Source organism: Herpailurus yagouaroundi, unplaced genomic scaffold (assembly GCF_014898765.1).
Source record: "Herpailurus yagouaroundi ecotype Mexico unplaced genomic scaffold, PumYag 29, whole genome shotgun sequence".
Classification (NCBI taxonomy): Eukaryota; Metazoa; Chordata; class Mammalia; order Carnivora; family Felidae; genus Herpailurus; species Herpailurus yagouaroundi.
This window is the reverse complement of record NW_024412377.1, coordinates 29,397,391-29,422,518: the sequence shown is the minus strand read 5'-3', so window position 1 is coordinate 29,422,518 and position 25,128 is coordinate 29,397,391. Positions and strand designations below refer to the sequence as shown.

Sequence of the window (25,128 nt, the reverse complement as noted above, 5' to 3'; positions counted from 1 at the left end):
CATGACCTGAGCCCAAATCAAGAGTCAGATGCTGAATGGAATGAGCCACCCAGGCATCCTGGTGCTCATTATTCTTTAAAAAGAAAAAAAAAAAGAAGGGGTGGGTTTGGTGCTCGGGTGGCTCAGTCGGTTAAGCGTCCAACTTCGGCTCAGGTCATGATCTCATGGTTCACGGGCTTGAGCCCTGTGTTGGGCTCTGTGCTGACTGCTCAGAGCCTGGAAACTGCTTCAGATTCTGTGTCTCTCTCTGTGCCCCTCCCCTGCTTGCACTCTCTCTCTCTCTCTCTCAAAAATAATAATCATTTAAAAATTTAAAAAAAACACTTTTTTTTAAACTCTACCCACAACATGGGGCTCAAACTCATGACCCTGAGATCAAGAGATACATGCTCTATCAACTGAGCCAGCCAGGTGCCCCATGTGTGCTAATTATTCTTGACTCAAGAATTTCCAATGATTCTTCTAGTAGTACATTCTCTATATCCTTCCTAGCCTCTCAAAATTTATGCATGTATGTTGCTACAACCATTAAGAGTGGTTACGTCTCTGTTAATGTGTATCTATAATAAATATTTTTTAGCTTTACTTCTTTCATTAAACTAAATTCTGCTAGTCTAATAACTATCACAAAGTCACAGTGTCATTGGCAAACTAAACTTGTCAGAAACTAAAGAAGTTACATAATAGGGAGAAAGGATTAAAGGACTGAATGAACAACTAGCTAAAGAAGACTAGAAAGTAAAGATATAAGAAACATAAAACTTACTGTTAAGAGATTATAAATCTAGTCATCTCCTTTCTGTTTTCAATTTGCCAATAATATATACAGATATTATCTTAGATCCTTTTTTGGAATACTAAATAATGACATTTCTGACAGCTACAATTAATTCTTACTCATTTATTGTAATTATTAAATGAAGTATGTGGTTGTAGAGTCTTCTAGAAATTATTATGTCCCCTTTGGAATAATGGCTGACATAAATATAAGATAGTTACAAGGCTCTGTAATACAGAGCTAATTATTTGACTTAGGAGGGAAATGATACCAAATACATTATGTAAAATTATGAAATAAAAGATGATTTATGGAAGACGATTTAGGAAGAGAGCCTAAGATATCATAGATTGAAGAACATAAGCAAATACCATGAAGATGTTTAAAAGAGGCATCTTAAAAATTTTTTTAAAGCAACATATTACTCCACACCATCAGATGGCTAAACTTAAAAATACTGACAAAAACCAAGAGTATTGGTGAGAATGTAGAGCAAATGGAATGTTGCTGGTAGAAATGCAAAATGGATCAGCCATTTTGGAAAAAGTCTGGCAGTTTCTCACTCATCACATGATCCAGCAATCACTCAGGAATTTACCCAAGAAATATGAAAACACACATCCACATAAGAACTCGGCACACAAATATTCCTAGCAGCATTATTCAGAATAGTCCAAACTGGGAACACGAAAGTCCATAAATTTGTGAATTCATAAAGAGATTATAATACATCTATACTATTGATACTAGCCAGCAATAAAAATATTAATATACCAGCAACATTCTGTTAATTAAAAGAAGACAAGACAAACACACAAAAAACTACATGCTGCATGATTCCGCTGATATGAAATTGGACAAAAGGTATTAACTGCAGCGACAAAAAGTAGACCAGTGGTTTCCTATGGCCAAGGGAAGAGGAACAATTACAAAGAGGCACGAAGAAGCTTTTAAGGGTGATATTCTATATTTATCTTGATTGTGCCTCAATAAAACAATTTTGGTTGACTGTTAAAAATATCGCTAGTTTTATTACTAAAAATACTGCAAAACATACAGAAGTGAACAAAAACAAATGGACTTAACTAGACAGCAGATTGTTGATATAACAGAAAAAATTTATTTCAAGATAGACTAATTTTTTTAAAGTATTTTTTTAATGTTTATTTTTTTAATTTTGAGAGTGAGAGCATAAGTGGGGGGTGGGGAAAGAGAGAATCCCAAGCAGACTCTGCACTGCCAGCATGGAGCCTGACCCCACAACTACAAGATCATGACCTCAGCCAAAATCAATACTTGGATGCATAACTGACTGAGCCTCCCAGGCACCCCAAGATAGACTTAATAATATATTTTTAGTGGGCTATACATAAACATAAATGCAAAGAAATCTTAAACTGTATCCAATAATGTTACTGTTAATATTAGTTGGGCAAAGCAAATAAGAAATTATGTTGCTTTCCTTTGGAACTAAGATTTTTAGCCTAAAGGAAAGAATAATACAATCAAAGAAGGAGACTTCCATAATCTTAAATTTGAATTAAAAAAAATCAATATAAATTCTTGATTTATTTTTGCCTTTCTAAAAAATATATGTTTTCTAGCTCTATCTTTTGGAAAAGGCCCAAAGCTATGATAACCCATTAGCAAAGGACATCCATGGCATCCAGATTCGTCTACCCAAAGGGATTAGGGCTCTTTGGAAAAATGGCTGATTTCAGGTTTGGGGCAGAAAATATACAAATTAAGTCAGGTCACCTTGTAGAGGCAAAAAGTAATCAGGTGACAAAAGAGTAACAAGGTTATATCAAAAGGATACAAGACCAACTTGGAGGGACTACCACTGGGCAAAGATGGGACAATCTAAACTTCAAAAAGAATTATGATTAAGATAAATTGAAATACAAAGGCATACAAATCTATTCACTCACACTAATATTAAAAAATGAATAGACTCATTATAATAGGTGCACCAGGTTGACAACACCTAAACTGAAAGATCACCGAAAATGGATGACTAAATGTTATGTGCCTCCTACTGTGACGCTGTATTATTCGCATCATTTGTGAAGTATTCTTGTCCCCTACTCCCAAGATTGAACTTCAATATTATTAAGGCTCTAGATCTAATGAAGAGTTTACAAAAAAAAAAAATGGTGAATAGAGGAACAACTTAAATGACATTAGAAGGAAAAGATCCATGAAATCTACAATGTGGGACATTCTATAGGAAAACACATTTCCATCTCTATAGGAAAAGGGGGGCGTGAGGGATCGACTAGCATAGATTTAAGAGACATAAGAGCCGTATCAACTAAAGCAACTGCAAACTAACTATACAAATGCATTTTTGAGACGATTAGGGAAATATGAACATTGAAATAAGTATTAGAGTTGGGGGGAATAACATTAATATTTGTTTTGATACAGATGATAATGATATTCTGGTTATTTTTTACAGTAATTTCTGTTAGAGATAGATACTAAAACATTTATGGTGAAATGATATAAAGTATGAGATTTGCTTCAAAAGTATTACAGCCAAAAAATAATAATAAAAAAACAAAAGGAGAGGGATTAGAGATGAAATAAGGCTAGGGAAATGCTGACAGTTCTTGAAGCTGGGTGATGGGTATTTCTATTTAAAAATTTGTGAAATAAAAAAATTCATTGGGAGATAAATATTCCCATATATGAAATTTTTCAAGAACACTAATTATGCTTTAATTCTGCACTATTACAGGAAATTCTACACATTTCATAACAAGCAAAATAATGCAAATATATAGTTAATGCAATCTGTAAATCTGTTTGTAAATCTCATGTCTATCATATAGATTAAAGGGATAAGAAAAAAAATATCTGGAAGGGAGTGAAGATAGAATTTCGACTACTGATTTAGAAAAATTATTTATAACAGTCAGTGGAATAATTGCTTAAGTAGGGATATTAACCAAAACATTCAGCTTAATAAACTGAAATAAATTTTCCCTACCAAAAGGAAAATACTTAAAAATAACTGAAAAGGTTCTTTTAAATCATAAAATCTACAAAGAACTGCCCTTCTATTAAATTTCATGTTATCTGTTATCAAGAGTCAAAATAACACTCACGTTTTGAAGGAGTTGCTCAAACCAGTCATAGCCAGTATCTCTGCATGCTGCAACCTAAGTGGGAAAATACGGTGAAACTATCAAAATTAAGAATTTACTTAAAAATCTGAAAAACAAAAAACAAAAACTTTGCTATGATTTAGTGTGAGGTAAATAAATGTCTCAATTAAAAAAATTTATTTTAAAGTAAACTATTCTTTAAGTAAGCCAATAATTTATCAATATTAAATAATTTTATTCTAAAAATATCTTAGAATACATTCAAGAAATTAGTTTAATATTGAAATTAAATACGATATTATAGGGAAAGTGGGTTGGGGGATGAGGAATGAAATAGGTGATGGGGATTAAGGAGTGCATTTTTGTGGTGAGCACCAGGTGTCGTATGGAAGTGTTCAATCACTATATTGTACAACTGAAACTAGTATTACACTGTATGTTAACTAACTGGAATTTAAATAGAAACTTAAAAACATGGTATTACATTTTGAATAGTAACTTGTACCGGTCAGAAAAACGTGTAAGGTTTAAAACAACACAAATAGAAATGTTTGCTTATTATTTTCCTTCTAGATAGCAGATATAAAGATGTGAGTGAAAGAGAGATAAATCTGTAATTGATAATAGAAAATTTATGTTCAAAACATAAAAAGTATTCTGGGCAAAAAATATTTATAGCTCATGTGTATAATTAAACATAATGAAACTAATCTTAATTCACATTTTCTGAAAAAGTACTATCTCATTTTAGGCTGCTATCCCTGGGCTATTGTTACCTACTCATCTACTTCTCCTTCCCCTGTCAGTTTTCAATCACTGGAGGAATCTGGAGAATTTCAGTATCAGCGCTTAAGTCAACAAATGCTAATAAGGAGGGCTATGCAGAAACACCAATCTCATCTTCCTTGCATCCCTTGAGTATCTCCAGAATGTAAGGGAAGTACAACTGACCCTTGAACAATGCAGGGGTTAGGGATGCTGACCCCCTGCACAGTTGAAAATCTGCACATAACTCTGATTCCCCCAAAACTTAACTTTTAATAACCTACTGATGACCAGAAAACTTACCAATAACATAAAGTTGATTAACACATGTTATATGAATTACAGACTGTATTTTTACAGTAAACTGGAAAAAAGAAAATGTTATTTAAAAATCGTAAAAGAAAATACATTTACAGTACTATACTGTACTTATTGAAAAAAAAAAATCCATGTATAAGTGGACCTGTGCAGTTGAAGGGTCAACTGTGGTATTAAATGTCAAGATTAACAAATATCTCATCATTGTCTCTCTCTGTGTAAGAGAGGGAGGCCTCAACTAGGTTTGTACCCACAGGGACCACACCCTTGTTCGAGTCCTTACCACATCAGTGATGTTTAAAATTTTCCTCGTCATTGCTTCTTTGTCATTGTGTGGAGTTGGAGTAAACCAGAGTTTTTGGAATGTTTCATTTACTAATTTCTAGAAAAAAGAAAATTTCAAACTACACAACTACAACAAACATGGCAAAATTCTCAATCCCAAATTCTCATTAAAATCCAAAACAGGGGCGCCTGGGTGGTTCAGTCGGTTGAGCGTCCGACTTCAGCTCAGGTCATGATCTCACGGTCCGTGAGTTCGAGCCCCGCGTCGGGCTCTGGGCTGATGGCTCAGAGCCTGGAGCCTGCTTCTGAGTCTCCCTCTCTCTCTGCCCCTTCCCCATTCATGCTCTCTCTCTTTGTCTCAAAAATAAATAAACGTTAAAAAAAAATTTTTTTTTAAATAAAAAATAAAAAATAAAATCCAAAACAAAGGTGGGGCACCTGGCTGGCTCTATTGGTAGAGCATGATCTCTGTTCATGAAGAAGAAAAAAAAAAAAAAAAAAAAAAAAAAGCCAAAAACAAAGCTACAAATAACGAATCAAAGCACAAACTACCAGAAATTTTTGGCACAAATTCCTCAATTTTTGAAAACAATCATCAATTAATTTTTCAAAATTATAATCTTTTTCAATTGGTAAAAATTTTAAATAGGTGATATCTGCATAGTACACAAAGGTTTTTTTTTTTTTTTTAAATATTTATTCTATTTTTGAGAGAAAGAGAGAGACTGAGCATGAGCAGGGGAGGCACAGAGAGAGAGGGAGACACAGAACTTGAAGTGGGCTCCAGGCTTCGCACTGTCAGCATAGATCCCAACGCGGGGCTTGAACTCACAAACTGGGAGATCATGACCTGAGCCAAAGTTGGACACTTAATGACAGAGACACCCAGGTGCCCCACAAATGTTTTGAACAAACTAAAAAACATTTTTCTTACTTTTTTTTGAGGGGGGGAAGCTGTTAAAAAAAACAAAACAAACCAAAAAAAAAATACTGGGACCATGATATACGTACATAAATTCACGGATGAACTGAGGTTCATACTTTCAACAAAGTATTTAACTTAGAAAACCAAGTACATACCATTTAAAAAATAAAATAACTTTAATTTGATAATAAACTTACTGCATATAATGTAATCACTACAATGGCATTAAATATAATTGAACTGGTTGAGAAAGATCAGATTTTATTAATACAAGATTTAGAAATAAAAACGTATGGAAGTATGTCATTTTTGAATTGATAATCTAAAAATGTTGATTTCCTTGTAAAGGTTTTTCATAGTTACACATATTTTACAAAATTTAACTATAATAAACATTTAAATTATTTAAAATGTTAATGAAAAATGAACTTTAAAACAGTCATCATTTCATCTTACCTTAATGCCCTCTTCATCATTGACTCTGCGAATCATTTTTACACACATTTCTGTAATTTTTGGAAACGTTGGTTGTTCAATACAGATGTCTCTTAGAATCTTTATTACCCTTTTCCTGACACTGATACCAGTATCCTAAGAACAGAAAAGTATTTTTAAATATCAGAAAGCTCAATATGCTCAGGTGTAAGAAATGTGATAAAATGAAATCAGGAAATAAATACCAACAAGCAGTACACTGAATACTTATTAACGTGATAAAGATGGTCTATATATTTCCTCTTTATATTCTTTCTTATTAATGTTACTACAAACATGGATTAATGTATTGCTTTACTTTTATAGTATGATATCCAATACATGCAAAAATACTGAATAACACTGAACATGACACTAGAATATAAACTTGTCAAAATTAAATGGGATAACAAATTAAAAGCATTTAGAATAGTGCCTGGCACTTAAACAGCATATGAAGTATTTTTAACAAATATGTTAAACCTAAATCTAATCAAACCACTGTCGCTATGTTACAGTTCATAGAAAATAAAAGAAAGAAACGAACAAAAAAACAAATTAAACAAAGCCATGAGGAAATAACAAGACTGACCTGGTCTTTTTTTTTTTCTTTTTTCTTTTTTAAAGTTTTGAGAGAGAGAAAGGAGCATGTGCCGGAAGGGGGGGGGGGCGGGGGGGTTGGGGGGGTGGAGGGGCAGAGACAGAGGGAGAGAGGGGAACCCAAACAAGCTCCACGCTGTCAGCACAAATCTCAATAAGGGGCTCGATCCCACAAACCACGAGATCATGACTCGAGCTGAAATCGAGAGCCAGAGGCTTAACCGACTAAGCCACCCAGGCACCCCTGACCTGGTCTTTTTAAATTAGTCAATGTAATGGGGGAAGTCTATAAAAGAGAGTACTCTAAATTTTAAAACTTGATCACCAAATGCAAAGTATGATCTTTGACTGGATTCTGTTCAAAAAAAAAAAAAAAAAAAGTAAACTAGAAACTCCCCCTGCAGTTTCTGGGACAACTGGAGAATCGAGTATCAAATGGTTATTACAGGATATTTAGGGAGCGTTAATTTGGTTGAGTGAGATTAACAGTTTTTATTTATAAGAACAGTACCCACACTTTTGGAGAGGCAGGCTGAAGTATACAAGGAGGAAGTAGCAAAATGTTTGTGATTTAATTTAAACTAATTTAGCAAAAAATACAGATACGGTGTTAGATACATGAGGGTTCATTACACTAACACTCTTCACAAATTTTCAGTAATTAAAGCGTTTTAGAAATAAAAAGCATTGGACACTTAATGTGCATATTTATTTCCATTATATAGTCTGACAATCACTAAAATATTTTAGGATATATCGCTTAGGTAGATGCTATCGGATTTCATTAAATTTGAAGAATCCTATTGATCCTCCAAATTTGAGAATCCTATTGATTTTGCCTTTCATTCTTGAAAAGAAGCACTAACACGAAAAAGTTTATTGTACTCTTTCCTTAAATTCTTTGTTTCAATCAAGATTTTATGCTAGTTGAAGCTGCAATTATCTTTAACTCTTAGTCATATAATATTCTGACACTAGACTAAAGGTGATAAACTCTTGTCACTGTGGGAATACCTAATCTTGTGCCTAATGCATTTCTTTTGAGTTACAGAAGTCCGTATGCTTGCAGTGGGTGATGTGGAGATTACACAGATATTTTGTAACATCAGTGTTTCCTGTTTCCTTTTATTTTCCAGGGAAAGGCTTCAGGATCAGAGAATTCCATGACATACAAGAAAGGATTATCTTAGAATAGTATTTCTTTAGTTTGTTCTTAAGACTCAAATGGCTTTCTGGTTTATAATGCAGGTATCTAAATCTTGTCATAATTCAGCTTTAAAGAAACATGCAGATAACACACAAAGGATTCAAACATATTGTCAGATACCAAAATTCTGCACTTAGCTGTCAACAAAATAATTGTTCCTATTTATATACATTCATATAAATTTATTCTAGGTTCCTGTCCAAAATATTTATGCCATTGTAGTTCCTATCATTTACTCATTGTAAACTTGCATCATTAAAATGGAGGAGTTAACTGAAAAAAAGGAGTCCTAATTTTCAACAACGATTTGTTTTATAGTATCGAGCAGTCCTCCTCTTGAAATATGTCCTTTGGGGCACCTGGGTGGCTCAGCTGGTTAAGTGTCCAACTTCGGCTCAGGTCATTATCTCACAGTTCATGGGTTCAAGCCCCGTGTCAGCATAGAGCCTGGAGCCTGCCTCAGATTCTGTGTCTCCCTCTCTCTCTGCCCCTCCCCAACTTGTGCTCTTGTCTCGCTCTCAATAAATGAATTAACACTAAAAAGAAAAGAAAAAAAGAAACTTGTCCTTCCTCAGTTCTTTGTTTGGGCCTATGGCTGAGCTGGGCTTGAAATTTGTGTCCCCTTCCCCTGCTGGTACTCTGTCCAATTGTTAGGATCCTTAGCTTAGCTCAAGGTAGGGTAGGAATGGAGAACATTTTTCCTACTTTCTAAATCTGGGAGACTGGAGATTAGAATCTGCCCAATGTTCTGCTGTCCAGCCACCACTTTCTAGATTTGATTCTTGGCACCAAGAGTACCTACCTGTAGGCTTTCCCTTGCCTTCCAACCCACTGAATCAGCACTATAGAGTTACAACCTTAGCTTTTAATTTTCATTCTGGTTTAAACTATCTTTAGGGTGTGTGTGTGTAAAATAAACATGGACAGGTTTTTGGGGGTGAGGAGTGAGGTGGGGAACATGTCCTCCTCTAGAAAGATGCTATAGTATAGAGATTAGGCAATATAAATAAGTAATTGACACTTACTTTTCTAGCTTAATAATTAAAAAATGTGATCCAAGAAAGGCAAAATTATATTTATGAATCATAATAAAAATGACCAAACAACATACCAAAATTCTTTCAATCAGCATATCATAATACTGCTCAGCAAGCTGAGGTCGACAAAGAACAAATCGACCTAATAATTCTACTGCTGCTTCTCGAACACTAGTGGAGTTATCCATTAATCGTCCATGAACTCCTCGCTGCATATCAAGCTAAAGAAAAATAAAGAAAATATAATTTATACTACTAAGTAGAGCTAATATCTTAACTTGAATGCAATAGTCAAATGAGAAGAATCATTTGTGCTCTTCTTTACCCTTGCTAGAATACTGGGGTCTACAGCAACAACCTCAGATAAACACTTCATGGCTTTTGTTCGAACGGCAATTGCGTTTTCACCAAGAACTCGAAGGATCTGCCGAGCAAACATCGGTATTTTCACAAATTTTAGAACATACAACATTTAACAAAATATACATGAAAACATGCAAAAGAAATGAAAATAAATATTGGATTTACCTCCCTTTAATATTTATATGGGTAGAAGATGTTATCTTACTGATCCAAAGTTTTAACTTACAGGTCAGTATAGTAACTGAGGCATTCTATACTTTAAGGCCTTTTCTTTATCCTGGCATTCTCAATTAAACCTGTTTTTTCATTGCTATGCTCATGTGCAAGGACGTGTAGCCCCACTAAAACCTTGCTATGAGTACCTAATTCAGAATATTTAGTATTATTTAAGTAATAATTTGGTAATTGAGTAATTTATTTTTATAACATCAACCAGTCTACCTATACCATATATGTATATTTATACATATATCCATTTATCTGTAAAACGTGAATCAGTATGTAAAAGGCATGTAAAAAAAAGACATCTTAACAAATATGGAACACAGAAACAAATGCTACTCTCATGATCTTTTAAAATATCTGTTCTCAACAGTGAATAGACATCATATGCTATTCCACAAATATCCATAATCAGAAAAATCAGTATCATTGTACAAGGAATTCTGGTATAGTTTACCTGTGTCAAATAAATATCAAAGCTCTGGGCAAACGGCCTCATAGAGGCCAAGTATCGAACAATCAAACAAGCATCATCATAGTCCACAGTATCAGAATTCATCCTACAACAAAAAGTCATTAAATTATTTTTTTAAGTTTTTTGCCAAGTAGATAGATATCAAAGAGATAACTGAAAAAGTAAAGATGCTTTCTCTCTGGATCTTACTTTAATGTGCTGAACTGAGAAGGTGTGGTTTTGATAATGCTTCTAAGAAACTTTTTCCGGTTTTCAGCTCGATGCATGATTTGACCAGTTGTCTCAACTTCCTTCGCATGATGTGTTCCTTCAGATGATTCTTCATCTTTTTGTGATTTCATTGCTTTTTCTGTTTCCAGAGTTGTGTCACGGAACCATTGGGCTATATAGAATTTACGAGAAAACTAAAAAGAAAATAGGTAAGATCTGAGCTTGATAAAATGAAGAGAATTTTTAAATGAAATTTCCAACCCACTGATAAAGTGCTCACTATCAGGAATAAATATACAGGTGTACTTTAAAGCAACTTGTAGCAGACAAAAACAAATTTTAAGAAAGCCAAAAGGTTTGAATATCTGAATGATACAAAACTTATTATTTTGCTTTGTCTTAACACTTAAGACAAGCATCAATTACTTAACAAAGAAAAAAGCATCACACATAGGTCACTAAAATTAGACAGATGATATGTCAACTGGAAAAGTTTAGAATAGGATAAGATGCCAAAGGTACAAGATTCCATTTACTTTCAAAAACCACCTTACTTCTTCAAGAAATATGTAGCCAATTATTACTGAAACATTTTAACATGGAGGCACATCTATTATTTGTTCCTTTCAATGTAGACTAAAAACGTGCAGTAGTTGACTAAACAGCTTAGTTACCTCCAACCTCTTTATCCTACATATCCCATCAGTAAAAAATAAAAATAAAAAAATTAAAAAGTATACTGGGGCGCCTGGGTGGCTCACTCAGTTTAGCGTCTGACTGTTGATTTTGGCTCAGGTCATGATCTTGCAGTTTGTGGGATCAAGTCCAATACTGGGCTCTGCACTAGCAGTGCAGAGCCTGCTTGGGATTCTCTTGCTCCCTCTCTCTGCCCCTCCCCCCCACTCTCTCTCTTTCTCTCTCTCTGTCAAAATAAATAAACTTAAAACAAAGTGCCCTGGGGTGCCTGGGTGGCTCAGTCAGTTGAGCATATCTAACTTCGGCTCAGGTCATGATCTTACAACTCTTGAGTATGAGCCCTACATTGGGCTCTATGCTGACACCTCGGAGCCTGGAGCCTGCTTCAGTTCTGTGTCTCCCTCTCTTCTGCCCCTCTCCTGCTCATACTGTCTCTCTCCCCTTCCAAAATAAATAAACATTAAAAAAACAAAACAAAGTGCCCTAATACATGCACAGTGTTTTCTAATATGGTTTATAAATCTTATATATGAGCCTATTATACTAATAATTTGAATGCACAATATACATAAAAATAGAACTAAGGATTATATTTAAAAAGAAATATACACATAAAATTCTAATAGCTTCTTTTTATATGCTCATAGATCATCTCAAGCACCACCTGGGCCATGTCCATTGTGAGGAGCAATGACCTACCTCAGTCTCAAAGATAACTTATGGAAAGATTTCTAACCATTTCCCCTCTCAGACCATTTTTATATAATACATATCTGTACCAAAATTCCGTACGACAAATCAGTCCATAACCATTCTCTTTAATTTACATCATCAAGTATCCCTTTGTCTTAAATAAAAGATCAGGATTCCAAACAACCTTCCTCTTCATGACACTTCCCAATTTTCTTTCAGACCCAATTTGAATTTGATGTGTTATCTCCAAAAAAGGGAGAAAAGATTCCTACCACTAGTGAAGGATCAGTCTCAGTGTTTTCATCCAAGTAATCAAGCAATGCTTTCTGTAGTTGTTGTATTTCATCTTCTCCTCCTGAAACCTACAAAATAAACCAAGGAAGAACAAAAATTACATCACTAGTGTATTTTAATAATTAATCTAGTTGTAAATACAAATCTAGGGAAAAAACTGATAAATGATAAAAAATCAAAATGTTAAGTATAGCAACTAAAAGGAAAAAAAAACAGAAGAATGCTACTTCACAAAAAAAATTTACACTCATAGCTGAGACTGGCCCTTATTTTTATGAATTGCATGTCATCTTGCTTTGAAAGAGGTGCATAAGTAGCTGACATAAAAATTAACAGAATAATGTGTTAAGTATTCAGAGACAGGAAGGTCCTACACACTGGTTTTCTGTTTGGAAAAAAAGAGGCAATTCCAAACTTTTAACTTAAAAATGGAAACTGTTATCTGTTTTACTATGTGTTATAGGTTTCTTTGGGATATTTTAAAACATTCTAGAAGAGAAATACTTCTATTTGTAATATAAAAATAGTACTTTATTTCATGTAGGATATTAAATATACAGTAGCAGGTGAGCTGTTCACTTGATCTAGGAATAGAATCTTTAGTTCCTGTCAAGAACAAGACACAGCCAGAAATGAACTGAGCTGGCATTCATGTCTATAGCTTTATACTCTAGCTTTACCACATGAAATGCCAATATGGTTTAGAATCTCTCTAAGTAGAAAACAAAGATTTTAATAACCTTTGTTCTCAGAGTGTGATGAAATGGTCCATGGAGAAATTCATCATAGCACTGTAAACTAGTACACTGTAAACTTCCAAGAGAAATGTGGATGTATGTCAAGAACCATAAGAATACTTACAAATGACCCTTCCCCTCAAGTTTTACAGTGTACAATCTACATGGTCATATGTAACAAATAAGTTGTAGGTTCACTCTAAGAAATACTGAAAGGCACCTGGCACCTACATCTTGGTTTCTAAATTACCATTCTCCAATAAAAAGAACAGTAATATTTGGTGAAACGGCAGATTCCAGGGCTGAGGCAATGAAAGTAAGAGAGCTCCTGAAACATCTTGTGCCACAAAGTAAAGTTCTCAAAGAAAGATGGTAACATATCAAAAAGACACAAAAGTCAGCTAAAAGGGGCTCTCACAGGTTAATTCTAGGATAAATGGAACATTAAAATAATGATAGCAATAAATTATAATCTAGGAAATAGAATGGGAATGGCAGTGTTATATTAAATGGTAGTATTACATTAATGGTAATTTCTTGCTTTTGAGAACTGTATTGTGGATATTTAAGCAAGAGTTCTTGTTTGTGGAAAATATACACTAAACAGTGTTTTTCAAACTTCAGCATTCATTAGAATCACCTGGAGGGTCTATCAAAAAACAGTGCTGGCCCCACCCCTAGAATTTCTGATTCAGTAGATGAGTCCTGAGAATTTATATTTCCAGCAAGTCCTTAGGTGATGTTAATATTAGTACCTCTTGTCTAGGGAATCATACTTTGAAATTCAAGGGTATTGGGAGGCATTAAGTGTGCTCAAATAGTTAAAAAAAAAAATGACAAACAGATATGCAAGCATGTATATTTTGAAAAAGAAATGTTACATAAAGATAAAGCAATGTTATAAATTGTTGACAATTAAGGAATTTGGGTGAAAGGTTTGTGGGAACTCTTTGCATTATTCCTAGAACTTTTCTGTTAAGTTTAAAATTATTTCAAAATACAAAGTATAATAAAAAATATTAGAGGCATTTCTAATGGCCAGCATGAATATGATTATGAATGTTAAAAAAAAAAGTATAAAGAAAATGAAGACAGTTGTGTATGGTAGGATTAGAGAACATTTACCAATTTTCTTAAGTAACTTTTAGCATTATTACCACCTCGTTCACACTTAAAAAAAATAAGTGAAGCAACAATTTTTTTTTGCCAAACATGAAAACTATCTAATATAGTAAAATGAAAAGAAGTCTTCCTCCTCACCCTTCCCCAATATAAAATGATACACAAATTTCAAAGGTAGAAAACAATTTGGGAGTGCTAAATCAACATCTTAGTAAATTAAAGACTTAAATAAAACTTAGTTAAATAAAATAGAAACAGCATCACACATTCATAAAAGCAGTTCACACAAAGAAATTAGACTAATGATTTATATAAATCACTTAAAACTTCCTGTTAGACACTATAATTCACTCTAAGGTATTAACTTTCTCTGTGGGGTTTTTGAAAAGTCCACTTTTGGAAATGCATGATCTTATTTTGAATTTATAAAATGAAATGTAACACTAATATAAGAATACCTAAAGAAAGTACTTAACTAATATTTATCCCCATAATTTTAATCCTTGATCTCAATACCTGTTTTAAAATTCGTTCTATTGACCCTTGATCCATTTTGCTTGTAACGGCATCTTTCCTTAATCGTGCAGCAACAGTTCCAAGGTAATCAAGAGATGCCACTCTTAAAGCCATCTCTGTTGACTTGTTACTGAATTGATGAACCTAAACATCAAAATAATCTTTATTTAATCAATTTATGACATTTTTAATAGCAATTTATCATCAAATTCCAAATCTATGTTGTATTATTTGAAATTTAAGTATTTTTTCTTGTGATATTGTCCCATGAAGTGGTTGCTTTCTGAACATTTTCATTAAAAAAAAGTACAGATTAAACCTAAGAACACAGTCATGTTTGTTAAAATGTAGGCTCAACTGTTTATATGTATGTTTTCCAGTTCACAGAATGTAAGGGTCCCAAAAGCTTTGTAACGATTTGTATTGCAGAAGTCTAAATATAGTTTAAAAATAAAAAGAGAAATCATAATACTTCTTTGCATTTTCCTATTGTATTACATGAGAACTAGAAAGTGTCATGTTTTTAGATATTCTTAATGATAAAAAAGAATTCACATTAATCAGTTTCATGCTTTGAAATGAATTAACTATAATAATTTATGATTGAGTATTGAGATGCTTTTAACTAACAATATACTTCCAACCCCACCCCAAAGTTTTTAAAGTACTGTTATCTTCTGTAATGAAATGAAAGCACCAAAAGTCACAAGATTTCAAAGTTTTCTACCAAATATTGACAGTATTGTGTACAGTTATGCACATGCAAAAATAAAGATGCAATGGTCATATTTCCTTACACATTTTTAAAGAATTCATCATCTGTGAATCAGAGTACATCCTCATTATGTTGTCTTCTAGTAATCTAATAATCTTTAAATGCTATACTCTTACCAACAGTCTCCCTAACAAACTAAGGAGTAGTTCAGCAGCTGGCCATTCAGGCTTATTGACTGTTGAAAGAAGGTCTTGAACAAAATTTTCAAATAGTGGTCTGTAATCTTCTTCACCTTGCTTACTACCACATCTGTTCAAAGATAAATACGGAAAAGGCTGTGAATTTAGGTGACTTGTCCATCAATATGATTGAAATTTTGTTAACTAAGCTTTCTCTTCCCCATATCTAATAATAAGGTATAAGAGAGTACATTAAATATAAATAACATAGCTTAAAATGAATCTATTTCTCAAATTTCATTCTTCCCTCTATTATAGGTAATTCATTTATTGACTATTATAAACATTAACTTTCCGGTAAGTACACCACATTTTTTAAAATGACTACTCTTTTTCTGAGATTACCACAAATTCCTATGAAGGCCAAGTAAACCACTCTCCACAAACTTTCCTATCAATTAGAATGCCCCCAAATTTACTGAAGAAAAATTATAGAATTTCAATCTGGTACTTTAACTTGTGGAGTCAAACATATAAGCTAGCTCACAAGATTTAGGATTTTTAATATTTCAACTGCCTCATTTTAAACATCAGGAATTCAAGGGCCAAGGTGACACATTCAAGGTTCAGGTTACGGCAGGAAACTGGATTAACCATTTATATACAATAAAGGAACTATTTTCTATCCTGGGGAAATAAAAATCAGATTATGTTAATTTTGCTCACTTTTTAAGGAAGATGGAAAGGAAGTTTTGGGCTGTTCTCATGGCTGTTTCATAAGAGTTGGTAATGACAACATCTTGGTCAACCTAGATTGAGAAAAATGAATTTGTATAGGTATAAAAAATAACCAAAAAAAAAAAAAAAAAAGGTTAGTTCAGTTGCTATTGCCATGTTACTACTGAATAGGGGTGATACATTTAAACACTAAGAAGCTTAGACTATTCTTTGATATATAAAGAAATAAGCTACAATTAGCAAACACATTTTCTTAAATTTTTTTTAAATAAAAAATTTTTTTTCTTAAAAATTTTTTAATGTTTATTTATTTTTGAGAGAGAAAGAGACAGGGGAGGGGTAGCGAGAGAGAGGGAGACACAGAATCTGAAGCAGGCTTCAGGCTCTGAGCTGTCAGCACAGAGCCCAGTGTGGGGCTCGAACCGACAAATTGCGTGACTGTGACATGAGCGGAAGTCAGTCACTCAATCGACTGAACCACCCAGACACCCTTAGTAAACACATTTAAATGCCTTATAAAAACTAAATAAAAATATTGACTTCATTTTAATTTATTAAAATATGCAAGACTAACAAATGTGGTTAAGCAAATGCGGTGTCAATAATTTCTTATGATCTAGGTGAGCAGAACCTGACTGAAAATACAAAAAGAATTTAGAAAAAGACAATCCAAGCTCAAAGTTTATGAAATGGTGAAATATAATGCAAAAGAAAATTCAATTCCTTTATTAGAAATTTAAAGAACGGGATATAAACAGTCTGTTCAAAGTTTCAGAAATCCAATGGTGAATAAATACATGAAAAAGCTCACTAGTTACCAGGAATATACAAAATAAAATATGGTATCATTTCAGACTGACCAGAATAAATAAAATCTAACAGAAAGAAAGCTAAAATACCACTTTGCTGAGCAAACTGACAAGTTAAAAATGCATGTACACTATTTAATATTCTACTTCTAAGTATACCTAGAGAAACTCTTAAGTTGTGATACAGTTATATATGTTTAAGTAAAAGGAATCTGGTATTAGTTTTATGTATTAATAACAATATTGACTGAAAAAATTAGCTATATCACTTCTGTAAATTAAAAAAATTCTACATTAAATTTATGCAGATAAATAAATAAATATATGGAAGGAGCTAAACATTCTCATGATACCTGTTACCAAAGATAAGGAAGGAAAGACGGGAGAGAAAAATCAGATTGGGACAGTGACCTCAACTTTCTTGATCTGCATTTTTCACTTATTCATTTACTTAATTAATTATATATATATATATATATATATATATATACACACATACTATTATATACATACACAAAATTCTGAAAATAACAGAATATAGAAAGAATCATTCCTGTTTCTTTTGAATTTTTGTAATACTATAAGAACCTGGAAAAATTATAAGCATTGATAGGTAAAAGCCATAAAACCAAAAGCAAATCTTAGCTATAATTTACTCAACAGTGAGAGTGTTCATTACTTCTGCATGAAAATTAATTACATTTTATTACATATTACATATTATTACAATTATATGTATGCATTAGTACAGACAGTTATAATAATCACTTACACATCCACTATCTCACTTGAACTTACAAGGTGATACAAAAAGCTTGTTAGGTATTATCATACCCAATTTACAACTGAGCAAACAAACTCATATTAAAATGATCTAGGGGCGCCTGGGTGGCGCAGTCGGTTAAGCGTCCGACTTCAGCCAGGTCACGATCTCGCGGTCCGTGAGTTCGAGCCCCGCATCAGGCTCTGGGCTGATGGCTCAGAGCCTGGAGCCTGTTTCCAGTTCTGTGTCTCCCTCTCTCTCTGCCCCTCCCCCATTCATGCTCTGTCTCTCTCTGTCCCAAAAATAAAATAAATGTTGGAAAAAAAATATATAAAAAAAAAATAAAACGATCTATATGTTTTGTGACTAGTAGATAAAATCGTCAATACCAGAACTCAGGTTTCCTAAAAACTAATCCTGTGCTCTATATAAGGATCCCAAAGACCAGTCTTAAAAGTCCTAATTAAGAACTTCAGTTTTACAAGAATCGTAGAGAATTTAGGTGCTGCTTCCTATAAAAGTATGGAGTTATAAAAGATTCCTTACTTTTTTATTTGAGTCCTCTTCTGAATTAGAGTCCTTCTCTGATGATGGTAAATGTACAACACACTGAATTAGTTGCAAAACCAGTGCTGTAACCATCTGAATATACATAGGCTCTCCATCCATATCACTACTATTTAACCTTTAATGAAGAAGAAAATATTTAAATCATACAAAGAACAAAGAGAAGTTCAACTTGACTCGTCATGTTATCATCTGAAAATTCAGGACGCTTTACCAATATTTCTAGACATTATCTTTAGTGCTTACAATAGTGTCCTTATGTCTGTTTTTAATAAATTAGAAAAAATACCAATTCAATGCCTATAAATACTTAGATAATTAAAGTGGTCAAAGGAAAAATACAATATTTAATACAAATTTCTATACTTTATATGCACTGCAGATAAAAATTTATAAATGGATAGTATCAAACATTTCTCAAAATGATTTTTAAAATGAGGAAAGTCTTCAAGATTTCCAAATGCCCATGCATTCTGGTACTCATTTTCTTATTAAAATTTGCTACACAGTCAGCTCTTGATCATCTATCCTAGGGTACAAGGCCAGTGGCACAGAATGTAAAAAATCAAATTCTAAATCTTCAATTCTAAAGATACGGTAAAGGTGTAAGACTTCTTTTATATGCTGATAGTTTTTCTTTATGTTTAATAGACTATACACAATGAGGCTAAAAAATTAAGGTAAAAATAATTATTTTATGTAAGATAGCCTTCAAAGCAATCTAAACATAATCCTATATGCCAGGTTAATACACTTAATCAGTCAGGAATATTATAATGATAGTTATGCTAATGATACCCTATGACAACAAAGAAAATCATGCTGACCACAGCAGTGTATAACATTTCTCAGTTACTCTGTGCTTAGTGAATTAAGAGCCTTTAGTCTCCATGACTTCCTACTATATAAAGGATTAAATCTAAATTCCTTAGTATGGCCTATAAAACACTTGAACTGCCTTTGACTTTTTCAAGCCCTATTTTCTATTATGGCTTAACCAAGGATGATTTTGACCCTCAGGGGACATCTGCCAGTGTCTGGAGAAAATTTTGGTTGTGCCAATTAGAAGGGGAGGCAGTGGTTCTCTTGTCACCTAGAAGGTATAAGTCAGGGATGCTGCTAAGCATCTTACAATGTATACAACAACAGTCTTGTACAACAAAGTATTATCTATCCAAAATGTCCACAGCACCAAGACTGAAAAACCTCATCATAGATTTTTACACTTGAGGATGAAGGAACTTCTTTAAGTCCCCCAAATGTGCACTGTTTTTGCACATATCTGAGTTATTCTTCATGCTGCTCTGACTGAATTGCCTCGCTTTTATCTGATCACTAAAATAAAAATCAGGGATGATGAGGAATAAATATATAAGGATTATAATATAATGCAATTCTTCACTGTACTTGGTCTTTGCTATAATTACTTACCTGAAGTTCCTCAAACTCCTCTTGCTGGTTGGTAATCTTGCAAGTGAAGTAAAAATTTCTTCCAAAATTAACTGCCTATGTTTTTCATATCTTGAGAATACCTGTTTAGTAATTATAAGATTTCAAATTATTATAATTATTTGAAAACAGAAATACTATATCATGTGATAAAAAATATCTGCCATTTAAAATAAAAATGTTTTCAACATCTTCAATGACAATGACTTAATCTGTACAACTTTTCCATCATTAATTATAATAACATTCTTGTAGAAGTTAGAATATACTAGTTTCATTTATAGGAGTATGCTACCTTAGAGATGAAAGACAAGATTTAAGTGATTTTAAATAATTTTGATTTAATTGTAGATATTCAGGAATTATTAACTGAAGTTATTTTTAAAAGTTTAGAAGTGTTTAAAATATAAGGCACACAAAAACAGTCCTTATGTTGAAATAAATCTATGGAAAACTTGAATCTGCATTAATGTTGGCAAGTTTGGATATATTTTTCTGGGGGGGATAACAAAAAGTATGAATTGATTATACTTACTGCAGTGACTAACTTAATGGCACACAATTGTAGTTCACTGACATTTTCCACAAAAAATGGTGTTATTCCCATTGATGATACCTGTACACATAAAAAAGTAATCAGTATACATCTCTAGTTAATTTCAGAAACATTCTACATTAACTAAATTTCAAAACATTCATAAACTTACCAGAAAAAACTGAGACAGCATTTTCTTAACGCTCATTAATCATCAGTATCTACCTAGTTCTGTTTCTGCTCCTTTCACCCTCAAACACATCAGCACTTACCTTCCTTTATAGTGGCCATTCCTCTGATCTCCCCATGTTGGGTTGATAAATGTCACAAGAATATAAAGAAACAAAACATTTTGCTACTCTGGATGAAAATATCCTGGCATATTTCAAAGGAAATGATCATTTATCTCTAAACTCTAAATTCTAGAATTTAAATTCTACATTCACCTATCCTGTGCCCTAAATGTTTTTTAAAACTTCCCTGGACTTGTAATTCTTCACTTTAGATATACTCTGAATGGAAAAAATTAACATAGTGATGCCATTATTACTGAGTAAGCAAGGTTATACTAAACTCAGACCCTGTATTCTTAAGTCGTTTGGTCTAGAAATGTAACAAAATGCTTCAAAAAACACTTACCTGAAGAATTGTTGTGTCTGTGAGAAGTTGTATCTCTAGCAATTCTGATAAGCTGCTAACAATGTCACAAACTTTATTATAAAGCATTACTATTACTCTCTGCTTGTGGGTAGAACATTTAGCCCGTTTTGCTTTTGAACTTAACAAGCCTCCTAAAATGAAAAAAAATTCAAAACAAGTAATTTATCAACTTTTAATAATTTTTAAAAAACAGTAATAAAACTGTTTTATGAATTAAGGGAACACTTTTCTAGGGGGAGGGGGTGGTACATAAATATACAACATGGCAAATAAAGCTGGTATTTATTAAAACAGAAATATTCTCGGGGCCTCTAGGTGGCTCAGTTGGCTAAGCATCCGACTCAGGTCATTATCTCAGTTTGCGAGATTGAGCCCCATGTGGAGGTCTACGCTGTCAATGCAGCTTGGGATTCTATCTCTCCCTCTCTCTCTGACCCTCCCCTCCTTGCTCCCTCTCTCTCAGAAATAAACAAATATTAAAAAAAAAAAGAAATTTATTCTCTAGGGATATTTAGATAGTAGTCGTTCTTTTTTTTGTAAGTTTATTTATTTCGAGAGAGACAGACAGAGAGACAGAATATTCCAAGTAGGCTCTACACTATCAGCATGAGGCCAATGCAGGCTTGATCTCACGAATGGTGAGATCATGACCTAAGCCAAAACCAAGAGTCCGATGCTTAACTGACTGAGCCATCCATGCGCCCTGTAAGTAATCATTCTTGTAACAGATAATCTATGGCACATTTCAGTGGCTACCAAAATTCTTATAAAATACTTACCTTTCTATTTTTTCTCATTGGTGCAGAATGGTAAGATTCTATTTCCCTTTCCATTAACTTGCAATTATTAAACAATAAGTAATTAATTATAGATTATTCATGAACACCTAGTATATTCCCCTCTTTTTATTAAAAAAAATTTTTTTTTAACATTTATTTATTTTTGACAGAAAGAGACAGCGTGAACAGGAGAGGGCAGAGACAGAGGGAGACACAGAATTGGAAACAGGCTCCAGGCTCTGAGCCGTCAGAACAGAGCCCAACACAGGGCTGGAACCCGTGAAACATGAGATCATGCCCTGAGCCAAAGCTGGACGCTTAACCAACTGAGCCACCCAGGTGCCCTCCTCTCTTTTTAAATATATATACGTTAACTATTTCACTGTTCATTTATAAAGGTTATAAATAAGACAAAGAATATACATCTTGAATCAATTCATTTTGTGGATAACCTATATTCTGCATAAAATTAGGGGGAAGGGATAAATAGAACCAAAAGCTCATATTATCTGGGATTTTTCCCTAACCAGTAGAAATTACTTCTAATATATGTAAATATTTGCTAAAGAAATTACACTTAAACAGTACTAGATTAACTAAAAGTTCTATACTCTAGGTAAATTAAAGCCAGTATTTATTATAATTTATGGGATCTAATAAATTTTGGCCATTTTAAGTTCTTGCATTCTGACCCATCCAACATAATAAAATTATAGAAAATTTTGACATTATACTCAACAGCTTTCAATATAAACAGGCAAACCAACCTCCATGAGGATCTAGTCTGTAAACAGGATCATACTGAGGATAGAGCGTATTCTGCAAATGAAATTTAGTGTATTGTATAACTCTTTCAATTACATCCTCAATATATACAGCTTTTGGCATGTTAGGGGATGTCATAATGTTGATAGTTGTAAGACAGGCATCTGCTGATTTTGTAACTCTCTCCATAATAAGGTCTCTCCATAATCTTTCTTCTTCTTCAGTATCATTATTCTATAAAACAGCACATTGTTAGTGAAATGGAAACAAACACATTTATAGGTTAAAATATATATTAAAAAAGAGATATATTTGATTTTCCCTAGTGGACACATGTTAAGTATTTTTATGTATGTACTTTTTTTTTTTTAAAGTAAGCTCTACACCCAATGTGAGGCTTGAACTCACGACCCTGAGACCAAGAGTCATATGCTCTACTGCCAGTCAAGTGCCCCAGTGCATGTACATGCATGAACATCAGGAATGAAGTACAAAACTGATATTACTTTAAGATTTTTATTTCAAAGTTTTCAAACATAATATACTCTATCTCCTAATTTCACCACTAGATGACACTCCAATGACAAAGTTATAGTTATCTTTATCTTCTATGTACTTTATCCAAACCTAAGATTTATTAGCTAAAGACTGTAATTTATATAAATAATTTTGTGTTTGGGGTATAAACATTATGACAGTCAAAACTTTGTAAGTTCTGCTTGCTATCGTGAGAACGAAGCAAATATGAAAACAACAGTAGACCTCACTTAAAAGTAGTAAAATGTAATAGTCTCATTCCTATTACTTGTTTTCAAACATCACCGTATTTTTGAAACAGAGATTAAAGTGGTTATTATGCAGACTACTGAAAACATAAGTTATTTTCTAAAATGGATAATTCAACTGACAGAAGACTGCATTTTAATTTACATACTAGCAACTTACATTATAATTGGGAAGGAGTGCTTTTAATCTTACTTTGAGAGTGAGAATCCTATCACATCCTTAATTTATGAAATACAAACTTTACACTCCAGGAATACTTTCAAATGCATGTTATTCAAAGCTTATATACATTGGGAAATGAAACAAACAAAATCATGATATATGTAAAGCAGAGAAGGGCTTTCTAATCACTAATGCCAGAAACTCCATTATTTTTTCCTACTTCTCTAAGCTTTTTTTCATTTTACTGCTTACATACCTACTCAAAAAAATAAGATAAAGTAGCCTTTCTTAGACAATAAAATTGTTGTATGGAATAGTCAGTTAAGAACGTTCATCATTCATGCCAAATGTTAAGGCTACCTGCAACACATTAAATAATGCTAAGGCTTCAGGAAGTAGAATAATTTCAGTAAGACTGAGTCTGCCAGCTCTCCAGAACTCTAGATTCTTGACATTTGTTACCATTTCTCGTCAAAGTCTTTTAAAAAAATTTGTAGATTAAGGACGTAGTAGATTGCCACTATAGGTTTCTCTAGGCCCTCTGTTTCTCATTCAAAAACTAATTTAAAAAGGGCATTGGAAAAATATAGATATATTTAATAGAAATATCGTGAGATTATTTTTCTAGATTTTTTTATTCCATGTAGATCACTTAGCAATCCTGTGGCTTCTACAAATACCAAGAACACTTCTCTCATAAGATCCAGTGCATGTACTAAGTGTTTTAGGATACATCAAAAGTGTTAATAGTGGTTACTGCTAGATGAGAATATGGACGGACCGTTTTGAGCTTGTTGTGTTTTGGAAATTTTCTATAATAAATACAATAGTTTTGTAATCAGGTTTTAAAAATAAGGAAAATTCAGTAACTCAAAACTTTCCCAAATTCTTATCTCATAATAAATGCCTATAAGCATCAGTGTTTCCATTTATTAATGGTAGAGCTATCAAGATCAATTCAAATATAGACATGATTTTGAAAGTCAGCTACACTGCTAGGAAGGTAGACTCCAGGTCATTTATTTTAATCAGTTTACAAACCATTACATTATGTTGCTACTGCTTTTCACATAAACATTTGCCATTAGCACATTAACATTTGCTAATGTTTATTGAGAACTTAAGATGTGGAGACACTGTTAAGTACTTAACATGAATTATTTGATTTAATCTTTTCAATGACCATTTGAACAAGGTATAAAAATGTTATATAAGGATTCCTGTTTTAGGATACATTAGGAAATCAACATAAAGTTTCTAACTATTTAATTCTTCAGGAAAGGTCAAGAAAAAGAATTACTATCATTTCATAAATGAAAAAATATTTTAAACACACTCATCCACTTACACAAGGAAGAGCATAATGTAAGATTACAGATCAATTCTGTAAA

At 32.9% G+C, this 25,128-nt stretch overlaps 1 protein-coding gene across 3 annotated transcripts in view; it reads right to left on the bottom strand.

Annotated features, from left to right (window-relative positions):
• The window catches only part of NIPBL (NIPBL cohesin loading factor), a 200,111-nt gene that overhangs the window by 35,677 nt on the left and 139,306 nt on the right, over positions 1–25,128 (bottom strand). For all 3 annotated transcript variants that reach the window (XM_040495519.1, XM_040495510.1, XM_040495529.1), the window contains 16 exons: positions 22,792–23,023; positions 21,225–21,376; positions 20,586–20,666; positions 20,033–20,133; positions 18,581–18,719; positions 16,451–16,533; positions 15,722–15,854; positions 14,831–14,974; positions 12,434–12,523; positions 10,752–10,966; positions 10,545–10,647; positions 9,828–9,926; positions 9,577–9,723; positions 6,641–6,775; positions 5,258–5,356; positions 3,892–3,945 (listed from right to left, as the gene is read on the bottom strand). In XM_040495519.1, the coding sequence (XP_040351453.1) occupies positions 3,892–3,945; positions 5,258–5,356; positions 6,641–6,775; positions 9,577–9,723; positions 9,828–9,926; positions 10,545–10,647; positions 10,752–10,966; positions 12,434–12,523; positions 14,831–14,974; positions 15,722–15,854; positions 16,451–16,533; positions 18,581–18,719; positions 20,033–20,133; positions 20,586–20,666; positions 21,225–21,376; positions 22,792–23,023 (2,007 nt within the window). The remainder of the gene's footprint in view (positions 1–3,891; positions 3,946–5,257; positions 5,357–6,640; positions 6,776–9,576; positions 9,724–9,827; positions 9,927–10,544; positions 10,648–10,751; positions 10,967–12,433; positions 12,524–14,830; positions 14,975–15,721; positions 15,855–16,450; positions 16,534–18,580; positions 18,720–20,032; positions 20,134–20,585; positions 20,667–21,224; positions 21,377–22,791; positions 23,024–25,128) is intronic.